Raw genomic sequence first — 19,893 nt, 5'->3', positions numbered from 1 at the left:
ATGAAGACAACGATAGCTCAGCAGAAATCAAAATAAAAATAGAAAAAGCCAGATCCATATTCACTAAAATGAAGAGAGTGTTCTGCGGAAGAGATTTGAGCCTTGAAATCAAACTTCGCCTGATGAGATGTTACGTACTTTCTGTGCTGTTCTACGGAATGGAGTCATGGACGTTGAAAAAGATTGATACCAAAAAATTAGAGGCATTTGAGGCATGGACCGAGAGAGTCACAAATGTCGAGGTCTTAAGAAGAATGAATAAAGAAAAGGAAGTCATACTTACGATCAAAAAACGAAAACTGCAATACTTGGGACACATTACAAGAGGTGAAAGATATGAACTGCTTCGAATAATTATGCAAGGGAAAATAGCAGAAAAAAGGTAAATAGGAAGAAGACAAAACTCCTGGCTAAAGAATCTACGGGAATGGTATAGCTGTAGCAGCAACGAATTGTTTCGGTCAGCAGTTTCGAAAATACGTATAGCCCCGATGATCGCCAACCTTCGGAACGAAGATGGCACTTGAGGAAGAAGAAACAGAACGAGTGTCCTTTAGCCTATGGACTAAGGCGTCATCAAGAGTTTGAAAAGCCATTACAAGAGAAGACTTGTGATGGACTTGGTTGAGAACAATGGCGATCTCAAACTAAACGTTTTTGACGCCATTGACGACATCCTAATGGTAAGTAAATCCTAGGACGAGGTGACGATCATTACGATAAAACATGCAGGATGGCTGGAAGATCAAGGATTGACTGAGGATAAAGATGACCTGCCGTTAGCTGTTTGGTCCAGACAGATTGAATTTTATATTACCTACGGATTAGAAATGCTAACAGACTTCGAAGAAGTTGATGTAAATGTAGCTACAACATCTGGATATCCTACAAGCAGTTCGTTTGAAAGAAGAAGAATAAAACAGTGACCTGGAAGTGAAAGCAGAGCCAGAACTAGCTCTAACCCCTCAGCAGATATTGGATGCAGCAAAAGTACTTCATCGGTTTTTCATTCACCAGGAATTTCAAGATCAGGTTAGTTCTGTGGAAAGAGAAAAAGAAACTGACCAAGGTGACAGACTTTTTTTTAGTGATGGCTAAAGATATATCTTGTTTAAAGATCAATTTCAGTTTAAAGTATGTTTTTTTTGACGTTTCGATTTCCAATTGACAAATTCCATCACTTAAGAACGGTTTACGAACACGTTTGTAGGTGTAGTCTTATCGAAGAACTTACTGTTTTCAAGGCGGATCCATGAGCACTTTCATATTTTAAACATTTTATCTTCTACAATTTCCATACTTTACATACTTTAGGAGTCACACAGTCGCGTATAGTGAATTCCTGAATCAATATTTAGTGCAACAGGTGCCTAGAAAAAACAACAAAGTCTATTTTGATGAAATAAAAACAAGAAATTGTTTTTCTAAGTATAATTACTATTTGCTGATAAACAAAACATCTAGTCTACCCATTCCAGTTACGAAGTTCAAAGCCAAAAACGGATTTTTAAAAAATTTATTTTCGTAACAAAATTTATTTATTAGGAACGTAAAAGTATGGTAACAACTACAAAACAAAAAGCTCTTTTTCTAATTAAACACTGGTATACAGTGTGTAAAAGCCAAATGGAATAAATTCATTATTTAGGTTACTGTACATATTTATAAAAAATCCCTCACGTCAAATTTAAATTATAACTTGACATTCTTTAACGTGAAAATGCAACTCCTACCTTCAATCCCCTTAGAATGACAGGTACAACCCCTAATTTTTTTAAAATAGGGTAATAAGTATAAGCCTGTGATCTATCGTTTGAAAGGTCTTTTGATTCTCCATTCAAATCTCAAGTTTATTAATTAATTAAGATAAAATAAATTAAAATTATGTGGTTACCGAAATTCGCTAAAATATACTCAAAACTCATTTCCCGTTTAGGTCTTGATAATGAGAAAGTGAACAAAAACCATAGCAATGTGGTTTTTAGATGGTAACCATTAAAAAACTTTAAAGAATTTCCGTGGCAACGTTATTTTAACACGCATTAGTAAATTGTTTTATTTAAGTTGTCAGTATTTTAATTTAAGTAAAAAGTTCGTTCAATTCAATTCTGAAAAATGGTTAGATTAACGGAAATGCATAAAATAACAGTTTTACAAATGATTGGTTACGGAGATAACACCCGAACACAACAGGAAGTAACTCGCCTATTTCATGAGAAATTTCCTAATTTACCGCCTATATCCCAAGGAACAATATCCCAAGTAAAATAGAGAAGCAGTTTCGCGAGTTTGGTCATGTAAGGCAGATAAAAAAAGCAGCTGCCAATGCACTGAGTGATGAACTCAAAATTAGATGTGTTGCTTGAGTTTCAGGAAAATCCACATACATCGAGTAGACAGGCATCCACTACATTCAATGCTAGCTATACATCGATGGTAAACATATTAAAAGAAAATAAATTGCATCCCTATAAAATGATACCTACTCAGGAGCTCATGAAAGACGATTTTGATAGGAGAACTTTTTTTTGTGAGCAAATGATGGACATGTTGGATAACAATATTATCCAATTAGAACACGTTATGTTTTCTGATGGGTGTACTTTTTCACTTAACGGTCATGCTAATCGGCAAAATTGCCGCTACTGGGCCACGGAAAATCCTCACTGGATGAGAGAAGAACACACTCAATACCCTCAAAAGGTTAATGTTTGGGCAGAGATTGTAGGAAACAATTTCATTTATCCCTTTTTCATTGAGGGCAACTTGAATGGCAACAATTATTTGGCACTACTTCAAAATGATGTCATTCCAACGTTGGAAAATTTATATCCTGATCCAGGAAACCCCTTAAGTTCGAGCGAATACGATATGGTTTCAGCAGGATGGAGCACCACCACATTACCAACTTAATGTCCGGCAGTACCTCGATACAATATTTCCCAATCGGTGGATAGGGAGGCGAGGATCGATTGAATGGCCAGCGCGATCACCTTATCTTACATTATTAGATTTCTTTTTATAGGAATATGTATAGAGCCATGTGTACAAAACTAAACCTTCTGATTTAAATGACTTAAAAGAACTAATAACGCTTGCGATTAGGTCGATCACGCCTGTTATGTTAAATAATGTTAGAAGACAGTTTTATTTGAGATTAGGATGTTGCCAAGACGTTCGCGGTGAACATTTTGAACATCTACTTCATTAACATTCATAGTTCTTTTTCGTGTTCTACATTTTATTACGTTTTGCATTGCATTTTAGTTTTTGATTGTATTGTAGCGAATTTCGGTAACCACATGATTTTAATTTATTTTATCTTAATTAATATTAATAAACTTGAAAGCGACAACATTTTTGAATGGAGAATGAAAAAACCTTTCAAACGATATATCACAAGCCTATACTTCCTATTTTAAAAATTGGGGGTTGTACCTGTCATTCTAAGGGGGTTGAAGGTAGGGGTTGCATTTTCACGTTAAAGAATGTCAAGTTATAATTTAAATTTGACGTGTTTCCGGATTATTTATAAATATGTACAGTAACCTAAATAATGAATTTATTCCATTTGGCTTTTACACACTGTATATTATAGTCTTTCTATATGTTGTCACACATTGTATAATCCAGGGACGTAACTTTACTAGTTGATTTCAATCAAAAATAAAAACACAATACCTAGTATAACACCAGTCCAGAATGTCAAAGAAAATAACAAACAAGTTCTCCACTGTTCAGAAATTTTATTGTGAACCAACTCGTTTTATATTCACCGATAAATACAAACATTTCTGAATTCCTAGATCAACATTCCTTGCAAGAGGTGCCTAGAAAAAAACGATTAAGTCTATTTTGATGTAATAAAAACAAGAATTTGTTCATCTAAATATAATTACTGTTTGCTGATAAACAAAACAGGTGGTAGCCCTACCTATTCCTAGTTGATTTTAATCAAAAATAAAAACACAATAACTGGCATTACAGCAATCCAGTATGTCAATTTGTGACTGTACAGTATTTATTTTTTTGCTTGTACAGTCATTTTTTTATACTGTATTGCTTATATTATTATTTAACAAATATTTTGATTAATTATTATATTGATACACTTTGATATCTAAATTATTTTTGTAACGAAATACTTAATCAAAATCGTTTTTTGGTTCTAGGGTATGGTAATATATATCCCCGAACTTTGGAAGGAAAATTGGTTACAATAGTGTATGCAATCATTGGCATGCCCTTATTTCTCCTATATCTTTCAAACATCGGAGACATTTTGGCGAGATCTTTTAAATGGATTTATGCCAAGTGCTGTCTTTGTCGCTGTTGTCCTGGTGTAGCAAAAAGAAGAGCAATTCGAGCTATGAAGAGGGAGCAAAGGATGCAAATGGATTATGTGAGTGAGGATGATGAAGAAAGCCAGAGATCTAGTGAGAGTGACAAGGTAATTTATATATCAAATATCATTTGCAGTTCCAAGGATTACAAACTATGTCTAATCATCAGGCCACCGTTTAGTGGCTGTGTAGTGTGGCCTGATTATGAGGCATATATTATAAGCCTTGAAACCTGTAGCCTAAAAATTCTTTAACACAAAAAAATTTACTTAAGATTGTGAGGATTTACTTATGAAATATACACTACTAACAATAATATTTTTGCTGTGAAAGGTAGGTGTTTTTGTAGTTTACAATGAAAACTTCTATACTAAAATCGCAATCGAGATGCACTGGAAATAAACAAACGAAGACACTTGAATGTTACGAAGAACACTCCCGAATCATAATTTACCATGTATAAACTTTGTAAATCATGATTTGGGATTTATACAATGTATATACATTGTAAATCAATATTTGAGAGTGCTCCTTATAACATTTAACCTGTCTTGGTTTGTTTATTTCTTATGCATCTTGATTGTGATTTTAGTACAGTTCTTGAAGAGTTATAGCAGCATTTAATGGATCATCAGATATTTTTTCAATAATTTTGAAAAGTTCTATATTTTGCTTGTGTAATACAAATTTCGAAGCTTTTGGTCGCTAGAATTTTCTGGGTAAACTTCAGCTAAAGTTTATGCAATAGTGTTTTTACAAGTAAAGATCTCGTTATTGTATGTTAGTGCATTAATATGCCTAAAACAGTTGGTACTTTTATGTTTACGAATTTTAGACCAAATAACCGGTGAAGGAGTTGATGCATTTATGGATCATTATCATTCTGGCTCTACAATCCATCGCCTTTATCCGCCAAGCATGAATTCCTATATTTCTTATGTCTTCATTGATGTTATCAAGAAACCTTGTTCTGGGTCTTCCTCTTCTTCTCTGACTAATGGGTCTATCAAGACGCGTTTTTCTAGCTGGGTCATTTTGTTACATCCGCATTACATGTCCTATCTACCACAGATCTTAATACGTTGTTTTCGTAAGTGGTCGTAGGATTTGTAGTTGCGTGCTCATTTTTATATACTTTATTTTGTTGGTGTTTATTACTAAACCCATTTTTGTAGCTAATTCTTTTACTGCTACATACGCTTCTCGTACAGCGTTTTACTTTCTTCCAACAATATTGATATCATCAGCATATGCCAGGATTTGCACTAATCTATTATATATTGAATCAGTGGTTGGGATTTGTGACAAACGTATTACTTTTTTCAGAGTCAGATAAAAGGTTCAGACAGTTTCCCCTGAATTCGTACTCTACATTTAACTTTTTCAAGGGTTAGTTTTGTTAAATTTACCAACTGATTTGGTGTTCTTAGCTCTTTCATTGCTTTGAACATTTCCATGCTTCTTTTTCAATACTTCCAAATTTCAGATTAGATTTCAGATTATTGAAACTACACAACTCCCTCAGGGTTTGGCTTCGGTTCTCTGGGGACATCAGCCTTCCGTAGTCTATCCGTTTATCACAATTTTCTCAAAAACACTTTAATTTTCATTCTTTTTACTCAAATTTAACAGAGCCACCTACAACAATTGCATTTTAGTATTATGGTCAATATAGACCAATAGTTCATTCAACTTACCAACTTATAACTTAATCTTTTATTTTTCCTATGTACCTAATGTTGCTTTATAACAGATAGGGCCTTTTCTCAAGTTATAAGTTGAGTACTTAACGATCAATATATTACAAAACCACTTCCAACCATCAAATTTTGTCCATTTCATATACTTTTACACACAAAAAATACAACTACATCACTCAGTCTGTTAACACCTAATCTTCTTTCTCCCCTTCCTTTTACCCTAACAGGGTGTCGGATCAGATATTGTTCTGTTCGGATCAGATATTGTTCTGTTCAGATCTGTTAACACCTAATCAGATATTTATATTCATGAACTTGTAACTCAAGAAGTTTTACATTTACCAGGTACCAAATGTTGCTTTTTGACATACAGGGCCTAATATAATTGAGTTATAAGTCAATTTTTACATGAATTTTATATTACAATAGTTTTATTTCATTCATTGAATAACATTCTCACATATTAAATATATTAATTCCTATACTTTTTCAAGAACCCAACTTTCCACCTGTGTCTAGTCTCCATTTTCCAGGTACCAAATGTTATTGAAACATAAAGGGTATTAGAATCTTTTTCATCACACCACTTGACACTGTATAGTTGGTTGCCTACCTATAATCACATAATTTTCTCACCACAATTTCATCTCACATACATAATTTAAAACTAATTGATGGTTGATACTGTTATAATTTTTTATTTTTATTTCAACTTTTACAATTTTAAATAAGGTTGGCTTCTGTCTTAAATAGACATATACAGTTACACTGACTGCTCTGTCACAACTTCCGTCATAACCTGTCAAGATTGTCATTTCAATCAGTTGCTTTAATAAAGTCCTCGTAGACATACCGTCTCAGGACTTGCAACTTAATGTAGAGTCATATGTCGCCATGTTACCAATCCAACGGTAACTTTACCATCTTAATTTTAAACAAAACATAATGTAAACTAAATTTCATTTAGTAATTTTTAAAGGGTTTTTACCCCCATATTTAGTGGCTACATTCATGTATTAACCTGTAAGTATTAACCACATTTTACATTAACCTTAGTCAAAATTTAAATTATTTTATGTTCTTTTCAATTAAGTGGTTAAATACTTTTAAGGACACTGATGATGGAATACTTATTCCGAAAACGTTTTGATTATTTAACATAGCCCGACTGGGTTATTTATATACCTTTTTATAAAGGATTTTATTGAAATTTTTTTTTTATTTCTTTTCTATTCACAGAGTCGCAGGCTGCTTTGTAGTCTATATTATATTTCAGTGTTTTAGTACTTAGGAAAATATTTTATACGCTGCATTTAGAAACGTAATTCCTCTGTGGTTAGAGCATTCAAAGATATCTCCTTTTTTGTGTATAGTGCAAAGTATTCCAATATTCCAATCAATGGGAAGGTACTTCTGTGTCTATATTTCTTTTATAAGCTACTGTAATGCCAATATGCTATCATTGCCATCATCTTTATATAGTTTAGCTGCGAGATTATCTATAACGGGTGATTTTTTTTTGGGTAGTTTTTTAACTGCATCTTTAACTTCAAGAATCGTTGGTGGTTTCTCTTCCCTCTCGTCTGTTTTCCTTACCTAATCTCTTTCATCTTCCACATTGCCTTCTTCTTCCTCTTTATTAAGTGCCTGGTTAAAGTATTTCACTCATCTATTCAATACATCTTTCCTTGTTGTTAATAGGTCGTCATTCTGAATTCTGCATTTTCTTATGGTTGCCTTGAATTTTTTTCTGTTGATGTTAACTTCCTTATAGAATGTTCTGAATTCTTTATCTCTGTTAAGGTTTTCTATATATTTAAGTTCCTTATTTAAGAATTTTGGTTTTTTCTTTTGTGTATCCTCTTTTCTTCTCTTCTCTTTGTCTGGTAATTTTCTACAGCTGTTCTAGGTCGTCAACTAAGCATCTTTCTGTAGCCCTCATTTTTTTCTTGTGTTGCATTCTTGCATTCATCGTTAAACCAATTATATTTATGAGCACAAATTTTTGTTCCTATTTCATCTTTTGCTGGTGCTTCAATGTCTTCCTTGATTCTGGTACAGTAAAAATCTCTATCTGTCTGGCCTTCTTGATGCATTTATGGACGATACGTAATTTTTCACGTTTCATTTTTGCCTTTTTTCATAAGATATCTTGATTTAGCTCTAAGTTTTTTAAAGTTAAGAAAGTTTTCGTTGATATTATGTTTTTAAGTTCATTAAAGGCATGTTTGCAAGATAACATTGCCTGTGCAATTTCACTATTACACCAAGGTTCAGGTTGCCTTTGACTGGGTTTTGTCTTTTCTATATTTTATAACGCTGCTTTTAGAATCTTCTTCTTAGAGTGCCATATCCCTACGGAACGTCGGCGACTACCATGCTTATAATATTGTTATACTGATCTCGATCTTGCGCTACGTGTAGCAATTGGTCCGCTGTCAAACCTGTCCACTGCCGCAAATTCCTCAACCAAGAGAGTTTCTTCCGTCCTATCCATTTCTTTCTTTCGATTTTACCGTTAAGAATTAGCCGAAGGAACTTATATCTTGGTCCTCTGATTATATGTCCAAGATATTCTAGTTTACGCCTCTTAATAATATTTAATAGAGTTCGTTGATGTCCCATTCTTCGAAGAACTTCTTCGTTTCTGGTTCTGCTAGTCCATGGAATTTTTAGCATCCTTCGATACAACCACATTTCAAACGCCTCGATTTTATTCATGATATCGGCGTTTAAAGTCCAAGTTTCACATCCATACAAAAGTACAGACCACACGTAACATCTTGTAAACTTTTCACGGATTTCCAAATTTAATGAGTTATTGGATAATAGAGGCTTGAATTTTTGAAATAAGTTTCTTGCCTGTTCAATTCTACATCGAATTTCGAAGGATGGATCCAGATTTTGGGTAATCCAACATCCAAGGTATTTGAATCCCTGAACTCTCTGCAGCGGTTGTTGGTTTAATATCAGTTGGGTTGCGCCGGTATCCACTTTACTGGTCACCATGTATTTAGTTTTATCGATATTTATCGACAGTCCCCAATTTGTGCATTCCATGTCAAGTCTATTGATTAGCTCCTGCAGATCGTCGATGTTTTCAGCTAGAATCACAGTATCGTCGGCGTACCGTATATTGTTAATTATTTCTCCTCCTATGATAATTCCTTTTTGATCTTTTAAAGCTTCCCCAAATAGATTCTTAAAATACACGTTAAAGAGGGTGGGAGACAGTACACAGCCCTATCTTACGCCTAGTTTAATACTGATTGGCTTTGATTCTCTGTTGTTGGTATTAATAATGGCTGTTTGGTTCCAGTAAAGTTTGGCAATAAGTTTGATGTCTTTCTCATCTAGTTGGATGCTCTGCAAGGCGGTAATTAGTCTGGTATGCTGAACGCGATCAAATGCCTTTTCAAAATCAATGAAGCACATATATACGGGTTTTTTTACCTCCCAACATCGTTGAAGGAGTGTTTGCATAGAAAATAGTGCTTCTCTAGTTCCAAGGCATCTCCAGAACCCGAACTGCTCTTGACTAATTATTTCTTCGCACTTGTTGTTGATTCGATTTAGAAGAATATGCAATAGTATTTTAACGGCATGGCTCATTAAACTAATGAGTCTACAATCGCTACATTTCTTAACGTTTGGTTTCTTAGGTAGAGGAATAAAAATCGATTTTAACCAGTCCGATGGAATTTCACTGGTATCATATATTTGATTGAAAATTACAGTGAGTTCTTTTATATTGTCATTTGAGAGTAATTTTAGCCATTCGCTGTATATTTGATCTGGTTCACTGGCTTTCTTGTTTTTGGCTTGGTGTATGGCTTTTTCCACTTCAGCTTTTAAGATTGATGGTCCTGTATTTGCACTTAAGTTAGGTAGTGATCCTCGATCATCCTTAAATAATGCTTTAATGTAGTTTTCCCATTCCTTCATTACTTCGTCTTCTAGGGATAGTGCATGACCTTCATTACTCGTTAATGTTATGGGTGTATTTCTTTTGTGTACTGTAACTTCTATTTTCTTATGTGTGTTAAATTCGTCATGTTTTCGTTGTAATTCTTCTAGTTCCTCACATTTTGCTCGCATCCATAACTCTTTGGCATCCCTGATTTTTCTTCGAATCAAATTATGCTTTCGTTTATACTCTGAGTTATTTCTATTTTTAAGCTGTCTTCTTTCGTCCATCATTTCGATTATTTCATCTTTCATCCACGCTTGCTTTTTATAATGGGTGACAGTTCCACTTTGCGTTGCTGTATCGATGATACCAGTCTTTATGTTATCCCATCTTTCTTCGACTGTTGGTACATTGTATACTTGTGTGATGTTGTCTCGAATTTTTTCGTTCATTGTCTGCCCAAAGTGATGTTTAAATTCTTCTTCTTTTAGTTTTTGTCTATCGTATTTCTTTGTAATAGAAGGCTTTTTGATTGTCTTTAATTTTTAATTTTAGAATAATGGTATTTAAAGAGGTAATATCATAGTTTATATCATTGCTTAATTCTTCTTCTTTAATTTCCATCTTCTATCAAAAGTTGGAAATCAGCATGGCTATGCGAACTCTGTTGATTGCCGCTCTAAAAATTTTTGCACTAATGCATTCAAACCATTCCATTAAGTTCTCAAGCCAGGATATTCTTCGTCTTCCCACATTTCCTCGCTTTCCTCGGATTTTGCCTTGCATAATAAGTTGTAATAATGCGTATTTTTGCCCTCTCATCACATGTCCTAAGTACCCCAGTTTTCATCTTTTGATAGTTAATATTATTTCCGCCTCATTTTCTACCCTTCTAGTTACTTCCACGTTAGACATTCTTTGAATCCATGATATTCGAAGGATTCTTCTGTAACACCAAAATTCAAAAGCGGCCAACTTATTCAGATGGACTTGTTTTAGTGTCCACGCTTCCAAGCCATAAAGAAGAGTAGAGAACACGTAACATCGAAGCATTCTCAGGCGTAGTTCTAACCTCATATCCCTTATATTGCTTAATTGGAAAGATTTCTTATTGATTTTAAGTTGATGTTCAAGTATGTAATGAACAATTGCCTTCTAAAGCTCAGAACATGGCTGTACTCACTTTCAGGTATACCTACTCGAAGAAAAGTCATTTTGGAAACAACTTGGATAACAAATTTTTGTAATTTTTGGTTAATTATTGTTAAAGAACAGACTACACCACGTGGTGTCACAAATAGGTTTAATATTCAAGTGTTTACCAGTACAAAATTTTTGTAATACATTCCACCTATGTGTAGAACTATTCCACATCTCTAGTGTAAGAAATAGACGTGTGTAAATTCTGCTCCATAATAATTTCAATTTTTGGTTATTGTGAGTCGATAATTTTGCTGATTTTGCGTGCAGTGTGTAATAGAAGAATAAAAGTGTTAATGGTAATTATAGCAAAGACATCGGAAGAGAGGTAAGTGCATAACCTCGATAAATTTAGGAAGGCGAAGGAAATTTTATTTACTCTCAACACAAAAAACTAAAAACAAAACCGGCCCAGGTAATTAACGCTATATCAGTTTTAAAAGCTAGAGGTGGGCGTTGCCACATCAAACCGTTCCAAAGTAACTGACAATTATTTTAATTGAAAATTAATTTATTCAGGAAGAAAACGTGAAAATAAATTACTACAAGCTACTGCTTGAGAGAACCATCTTCCTTCGACGCGTTGAGTGGGAAGGTTGGCTCTATCGCGAGTAGTAGCAGTAGAAATATGGATTCAGATGATAATACATCCGATGACAATCGGAAAAGAAATAGAAAAGAAGAGGGACTGTTATTTGGTCCCAGTAAAAAAGTACAAAGAAGTCCAGTTGAAAGTCACAAAGATGATAGCAAAATAGATCAAATACTAAATATGATAAAAAATTTAACAATAGAGTTACAAGAATTAAAAACTGATATAAAAGAAGTAAAAACGGAACAAAAACAATACAGAGAAGAAATGAGGGAACTCAAAACTGAACTAGCAGAACTAAAACAAGAGAATAGTGAAATCTGGAAAGAAAATGAACAAATCAAAAAGGATCTGAATGAGACAAAAGGACGCCTTGAAAGGCTGGATAGAATAAGAAAAGAAAATAATGTGATAATACAGGGAATGACAATAGAAACTGGAGATAGAAGAATACTAAAAAAAGTAATAGGAAATTTTATGACAAAAGAGCTAAATATTACCGTAAATATAGAAGAAGCAGTGAAACTAGGAGATAAAACATGTTTAGTCAGACTGCCAAACAAAGAAGAAAAAACAAAAATTATGTAAAACAAAAGTAAACTTAAAGAAGTGAAAAAAGAAAAAATATATATAAACAATGATCTAACGACAGAGAAATTACAAATACAGAAGGAAATACGAAGAATAGCAAAAGATGAAATAAAGAAAGGTAAACGTGTCCAAATTAAAGCCAACAAACTTATAATAGATGGTCTAGAAAGGAGATGGAATAGAAACACCAACCAGCTGGAGGACCATCATGGAGGTGGTTCAAAAAACTAGCAAGGGATGAGACGATGCATTATTCGTTGACGGACGAGGCAAAGAAACAGGAAATGACTGCAGATAAACCCGGGTACAACAAAAGTGCAATAAAGAAAGATAGACAAGAAAACAAAAATAAAAAACGAAGACAACAGAACAAAAAAAATAAAGAGTTAAAAATAAGCACATGGAACATAAGAACCATGCTAACTCCAGGAAAAATGCTAGAAATAGAAAAAGAACTCAAAAAGTATAAAATAGATATTGCAGCACTGCAAGAATTACGCTGGGAGGGACAGGGACAGATTGACAAACAAGACTTTACAATGTTATATTCAGGAGGAAAGAAACAAGGGCAAAAAGGCGTGGGATTCATGATACTAAGGCACCTAAGAGAGAAAATTATAAATTTCAAGCCAATATGCGAAAGGATGGCCTATGTTAGAGTCAACAGCAAACCATTTAATATATCACTCTTGAATTTATACGCACCCACAGAAACAAGCAATGCAGACGAAAAAGAAACCTTTTATGATAGGGTCGAAGAGGAGATAGAAACAATACCCAAAGAAGATGTCATATTTGTACTAGGAGACCTCAACGCCCAGATTGGAAAAGAGGACTTTTTACAACAAATTGCAGGAAAGCATACAATACACGAAAACACGAATGACAATGGGCAAAGACTATGTAACCTAGCAACAAGAACAAATTTGTTAATAAGCTCAACAAAATTTGAACACCCTAAAATACATAAGGTAACATGGAGGTCACCAGATCAGAAAACATATAGTCAAATTGATCACATAATGATTAATAAACGAAAGCAATCGTCAATAAAAGATGTAAGAACGTACAGAGGTGCGTGTGCAGATTCAGACCACTACATGGTCACAGCCACTATAAGACAAAAAGTTAAAATTGAAACAAAACAAAAAAACCAACATAAAAAGTGGAATGTCAATAAAATGAGTAATGAAGAAGTAAGAAAAAAATATGAAGAGGCAGTAACAGTTCAAATAAAAGAGAAATATAAAGCAGAAGATATAAACACAGAATGGGAGACGATCAAAAAATCAATAGAAGAAGATGCAAATATGCAGATAGGTAATTATCTAATCTATATTATCTAATCTGCATTAATATGGAACTAATAAAATACGGGGGAAGGGAACTAAGAGGAAAAATACTGGCACTATTGAAAAACATATGGAAAGAAGAGAAAATGTCAGGGGACTGGGAGGTAGGGCAGATCATAACAGTACATAAAAAGGGAGACCAACAAATCTGTGAAAATATAGAGGAATAACGTTACTAAATACAACATATAAAATATTGACATCAATAATAAAAAAGAGGTTATCAAAGATCACAAAGAAGACAGTAGGACAGTACCAATGTGGATTCACAAAAGGAAGATCTACAATAGATGCAATACACACAATAAAACAAATAATGGAAAAAGCAAACGAGTATAAATTAGAATTGGAAATGTTATTCATAGACTTCAAACAGGCATTTGATTCAATTAAAAGGAACGGATTAATGATAGCACTTAAAAAATTAAAAATTCCACATAAACTCAGAAAATTAATAGAAATGACAATGAGAACTACAAAAATAAGCATAAAGACACAAAGAGGAGAGACAGAGGAATTCATTATAAATAAAGGGATGAAACAAGGAGATGCCTTATCAACAACGCTATTTAATCTAGCATTAGAATATGTACTACGAAATATAAATAAAGGAAATCTCAGAACAAGAGGTGGTCAAATAATTGCATATGCAGACGATATTGCTATTATTGCAAAGAACAGAAAAATAATGAAAGAAATGCTAGAAGAAATAAGAGAGAAAGGGGAGGTAATGGGGCTAAGATTAAATCAAGAAAAGACAAAAATATTAAGATTAGGGAAAAAACCAATGAAAGAAAAAATCAAAATAGGAAGTTCTGAGTTTGAAGAAGTAGAATACTTCAAATACCTAGGAGTTACAATAAGTAAATCCGGAGAAAGGAAATCCGAAATAAAAGAAAAAATATTAGCAGCGAATAAAGCTTATTTTGCAAACAAAACATTACTTAAAAGCAAAACACTGACTAAAAAAAGTAAGATGAGCATTTATAACACCATAATTAGGCCAATATTATTATATGCAGGAGAAACAATGACGATGGTTAAATAAGATAAGGAAGACTTAAGAATAGCAGAGAGAAAGATTATAAGAACCATACTAGGACCAATCAGAACAGAGCAAAATCAATATAGAAGCAGAACAAATGCAGAAATTAAGGAAGAACTTAAGGAAGACAGATGAGTTAGATGGTTAGGTCACATTTGGCGAGCAGGCGATGAGGCAGTGACATACGCAATGATAGAATGGAATCCAGGAGGAAAAAAGAGAAGGGGAAGACCGAGATCAAAGTGGCTGCAAGAAGTTGAAGAAGACCTCCAAAGGGCAGGAGTCAGACAATGGAGAGGAAGAACTAGAGACAGGAAAAAATGGAGAGATATTGTCAAGAAGATAAGATAAACAAAAAAGACTGATCCACTTAAGAAATCGGATCTAGAAAGCATTTGCGGTTTAACCCCACACTGGGGTGTATAGCCATTATATATATATATATATATATATATATATATATATATATATATGTAGAACTTAAAAAAAAAATAAGTACCTAAAATTCCTAAGTATTATTAAAAAAAGTTTAAATTTTCATTTTCCATTAAAATTTCAGCAGTAACGTTTCCAATTAAATTTAAGAATGATTGGCGCATGGTATTAAATGGGCAGAAAAATATAATGTTTTATTCTGGATTGAAGTCCTTTATATTTACCTGACATATTTAACGCATTATCGTAACGCTGTCTCCGATAGTTAGCAACGGAGTTAAGTGGTTACTGGAGTTTTCGTACTATGACAATTTTTGATGTACATTTCTCCAATCATGAAAAGCACGGGAACGCTTGTCCAACCTTTTCGATTTTATCACCCAAAGATTCGGTATAATTTAGATACGTTTCAGAATTTTGTATTGGGATTCCACTGGCTTATAATATAATATTGCTTTACTAGTTATTAATTTTTTTACACGATTATCTTCTGTTTTTGGCTAAAATATAAAATAGATTTTTAATTAGTACCAATGTAAAAACTAATTTCGCATATCCGCAAATCGAATTCAGGCAACTTTTTCCATTAATAATTTTTCTGTCATAACATCGGTGTTGCATCCAGTAAATCTGTTTTAATTCGAATTGTTAACACACATATATCCCCACATAACCTCTCACGTTAACATTTATATCAATTAGGAGGGGCAATATAATGAAAATGAAAATAAACAAAGGTCTGAAAATAAAAAATCCGCAGTGATTAATGATCCCTACGTAGTCGTTTGTCAAATTCGGAGCTATGTTCTCTGTACTGACAGGTTTACGCGTAAAACAGTAATTTGCTTTACTGAATCACCACTTACTTTTTGCGAAATTATTTCGAGCTTTGTTGTTTAACTCTGCTTAACATATTGTTGGTTTATAACCACAGCTGAGAATTTAAAATTTTAAATATTTCAATTTTAAATTTATCTCCCAACTCGAAGTCGAAATCAAATGCAATTCCAAATCAATATTTATTTACGTACGTGTAATTTCTAGAAACGGAGCGATATGTCTAACAGCTTCAAGTATTCAAAGAAAAACTGCAGCAAAAATTGTATTGCCTTAGGTAAACTAGACTATTTAGACTGTATTATCAAAAAACAAGCATATACCAAGGACTTTTTTCAAAAACCACGTCAAAATATTATTGTCGAGTCAGGCCCTGATCTCACCGCCATATTGGTATGATCGTTAGCCACACCTACTGACGCCGTTTTTAATACACACGTTAATATGCTAATAGCTTCTCCATAGATTCTAACTAGATGTTTTGCATGTTAGTACAAGTTTTAATTGTCAATATTTCACTCAATTTTTGCCGCACAAATTTTCTTAAACCAAATTATTATAAATTAAAAAAGCTGCAATTTTATATACAACCATTTTGTTCGCATCTCTAATGCTAATCTTCCTATTTTAAAGAAAAGGGTATTTTTTACCAAACTACAAAATTCGTTAATCGCTTTTAACTTTTTTTTAGTAATCATTCTTAGTGGATCAAACTTCTAGAATGTATTAATGATAGAGAGAGTGGCCCAAAAGTCTGGAAACGGCCAATTATCTCGTAAATTGCTAGTCATAATTGTACAAAATTGGAGGTACACCTATTTTGGGTACTAAGATTCCATATTTGATATTTGCAAGCTGCCAGATTTGCCGTTTCTCTTATATTATTAGTAACTTGGGTTACTAATTTTGGCTTTTAAAATTCATCACCCTGTAGTCAATATTGGAATCTCCTATTCAATACGAGTTCAACCATATGTAACACTTACTGATTTTATCTAGTCTGGAAGGTCTTAAATTTGGAATCTTCAAAAGAGATCTTAGTCCAGGACGCGGCCTGACTGACCTTAGTGCAGGATTCGTTCTTCGTACTCCCGGCGATAGTTCCCGAGGTACTTTAAAATGCCCTCTCGTCGTCGCGTCTACGCCGAACGTCTACATGCTAAACCAGACCCTTCTCTGTAATCCAGCGATCCGGAAGCCGAACATCACTTCCGAAGTACGATCTTCATTCATTCATACTCCATTATTACATATCAACAATTCATTCATCAGCAAGGAGGCTCCCTGTCTCATTACAAATAGCGCGTAGAAGACCCTCATCGCTTCTAGTACAGCATCATTTCCAGACGGGCATTTCCTCCTTTCCTAGAGTCTGACTCACGCCCATCTAACTCATACAGTGTGACCCACTTCTCTAGCTTCAACTTCCAGCATCTTTCACTCTTACCCTTGCCGTTCGTCCAGCTGTCTTTCTTCCTCTTTCTTTTTCTTGATCACTGCACGGATATAGCTGTGTATGTTAGTCCAACCTGATTTATTTTCATTCTCTCAATCATTTCTCTCACTGTAACAGAATTCACACCTGTCTCTCTCTATTCTGTTTATTTCCACTATCCATCTGCTGCAATCTAACATTGTATTTGTCACAGTGTCCGAGTATCCACAGTGTAAGCATTCATTTGTGTCAGCCTTTCCGAACCTAGAGAGGAACACCCGTGTCCTGTGAGCACCTGCGTCAGAAAATAATCCAGTCGCCTGTGGCCATAGTCCATCCAATTTCTTGTATTTGAAAACAGCATTTTCGTCCACTGTGACACATCCTCCGTGTTGTTCCATTCTTCTTGCCATCTTTCAATTGACCTTTCCTTTTTTGTCTTCTCTCGGCCACAGTAAGGTTTGGGCCTCTTCTCTCATAGAGCTCTTTTCTTTTCACCACCAAAACATGCAACGGAACACATCCAGTGATGGTCCACAAGGATTACTTGTGCAACCTTGCGTGAGGATGTATGTGGATCTTCAACAAAACTTTGTATTAAATCTAAAATTTTGTTGTCATTTATAACTCTTTTCGGTCTACCTGATCGGTACCTATCTTTTACTTCTCCAGATTCCTTAAATCGCTTTACAGTTTTTTGTACCGTCGCCTTATGAATAGGAGAACGATTTGGGAAAGTATCATTGAACAAGTTGGTTACTTCACAATAAGATCTTTTTTTGTCACTGTACCCTCTCATCATTAGAATAGCAATTCGATCTTTTTCGTTAGGAGCCATTTTAGAGAAGGTATTTATCTTGCAGAGCTTTTCGAAACACAACTACTGTCAGTTTTAGTTAATAATGTAAATGGTAAACAAATGTCAAGATCACAGCATTCTACATTTAAATATTTAAATTTATTAAAATCTACATATTTTGCACTGTTTTATGTATTTAAGACCTTCCAGACTACATAAAATCATAAGTGTTACATATGGTTGAACTCGTATTAAATAAGAGATTCCAAGAATGACTGAATATACAGAGTGATGAATTGGAAAGACCAAAAAAATTAGTAACCAAAGTTACTAATAATGAAAGAGAAACGGCAAATCTGGCAACATTGCAAATATCAAATATGGAATCTCCGTATCCCAAAATAGGTGTACCTTAAATTTTGTAAAATTATGAACAGCAATTTACGAGATAATTGGTCGTTTCCAGACTTTTGGGTCACTCTGTATAAATTAAGAAGACTAAACCTGGCCAACGACTAATTTTAATTATGGTGATAATTGGAGGGTTATTTTCGCTTACATTTTCGCTGAAAAAAATAGGGACTAACTTTCTTTTCATCATACGTTACTCAATTTTTGTATTAGAGACTTTTTGTTAAGATAGGTTTTTTTTTAAATACTTTTAATCAGTTTCTATAAGTTATCCTCGAGAACTGCATATTTTTCCCGTCATTTGACTTTGAAAATCCAAAATTTAGTATCTAAAAAGAGCTAATCTATAATACAGTATAGCTCATGTAACATTGGTCTTAAAGAATATAAAAAAATCTATTTTATTTATTTAGTTATTTAGTTTTGTCGACTCAATGACTCGGTACACTTTTAAGTGTGTAAATACGTGATTTATGATTCTTACCCAGGCAAAGTGAGAGATTTTAATTCCATACATAGCATTATCAATGCACACGTCTTCTTTTTCTTCTTCTAATGGCGCTACAACCCTTTGTGAGTCTTGGCCTGCTTAACAATGTTCTTCCATTCTGTCCCGTCTGATACTTTCCTTCGTCACTGCCTGATGTTCATGGTTTTAAGATCCCTCTCTACGTCGTCTATCCATCTTTTACGGGGCCTTCCTCTTGTTCTGTTTCCTTGGGGCTTCCATCTCTGGACTACTTTTACAGCTCGATTATCTGGCATTATTTTTAGGTGACCAAGCCAGTTTAGTCTTTGTGACTTTAACAATATCTGCGCTCTGCATTGGTCCATCCAGCTCGTGGTTTATTTTAATTTTCCACGAACCATCGCTGCATTGGGTTGTTCCAAATATCTTCCTTAGTATTTTGTGCTCAAATATTCTCAGTTGATTTTCATCAGTGGTTGAGAGGGTGCACGTTTCACATCCATATGTGATCACTGGTCTAATTACTGTTTTGTAGATTCTAAGCTTAGACTCACGATTCAGTAACTTACTTTTCATTAAGTCTTTGTATGCATAAAATCACTTATTACTGTTAAGAATACGTGCTTGTATTTCTTGACTAATGTTGTTGTTGTCATTTATTATTAAGCCTAAGTAGGGAAAAGTGGAGGCATATTTGTGGGTATGGTTGTGTACCTTCAGATTCTCATGTTGATTCGATTTTGTGGACTCCATATATTTTGTTTTGCTTTCATT

At 33.9% G+C, this 19,893-nt stretch overlaps 1 protein-coding gene across 2 annotated transcripts in view; it reads left to right on the top strand.

Annotated features, from left to right (window-relative positions):
- The window catches only part of sand (potassium two pore domain channel sandman), a 270,481-nt gene that overhangs the window by 165,265 nt on the left and 85,323 nt on the right, over positions 1-19,893 (top strand). For both annotated transcript variants that reach the window (XR_011951349.1, XM_072536621.1), the window contains exon 5: positions 4,173-4,450. Coding sequence is in view for 1 of the 2 variants with exons in the window: in XM_072536621.1 (XP_072392722.1) it covers positions 4,173-4,450 (278 nt within the window). In the remaining variant the exon portion in view is untranslated. The remainder of the gene's footprint in view (positions 1-4,172; positions 4,451-19,893) is intronic.

This window comes from Diabrotica undecimpunctata, chromosome 7, assembly GCF_040954645.1.
Source record: "Diabrotica undecimpunctata isolate CICGRU chromosome 7, icDiaUnde3, whole genome shotgun sequence".
NCBI classification, from domain to species: domain Eukaryota; kingdom Metazoa; phylum Arthropoda; class Insecta; order Coleoptera; family Chrysomelidae; genus Diabrotica; species Diabrotica undecimpunctata.
Note: the sequence above shows the minus strand (reverse complement) of the source record. Positions and strands in the feature narration are given on the sequence as shown.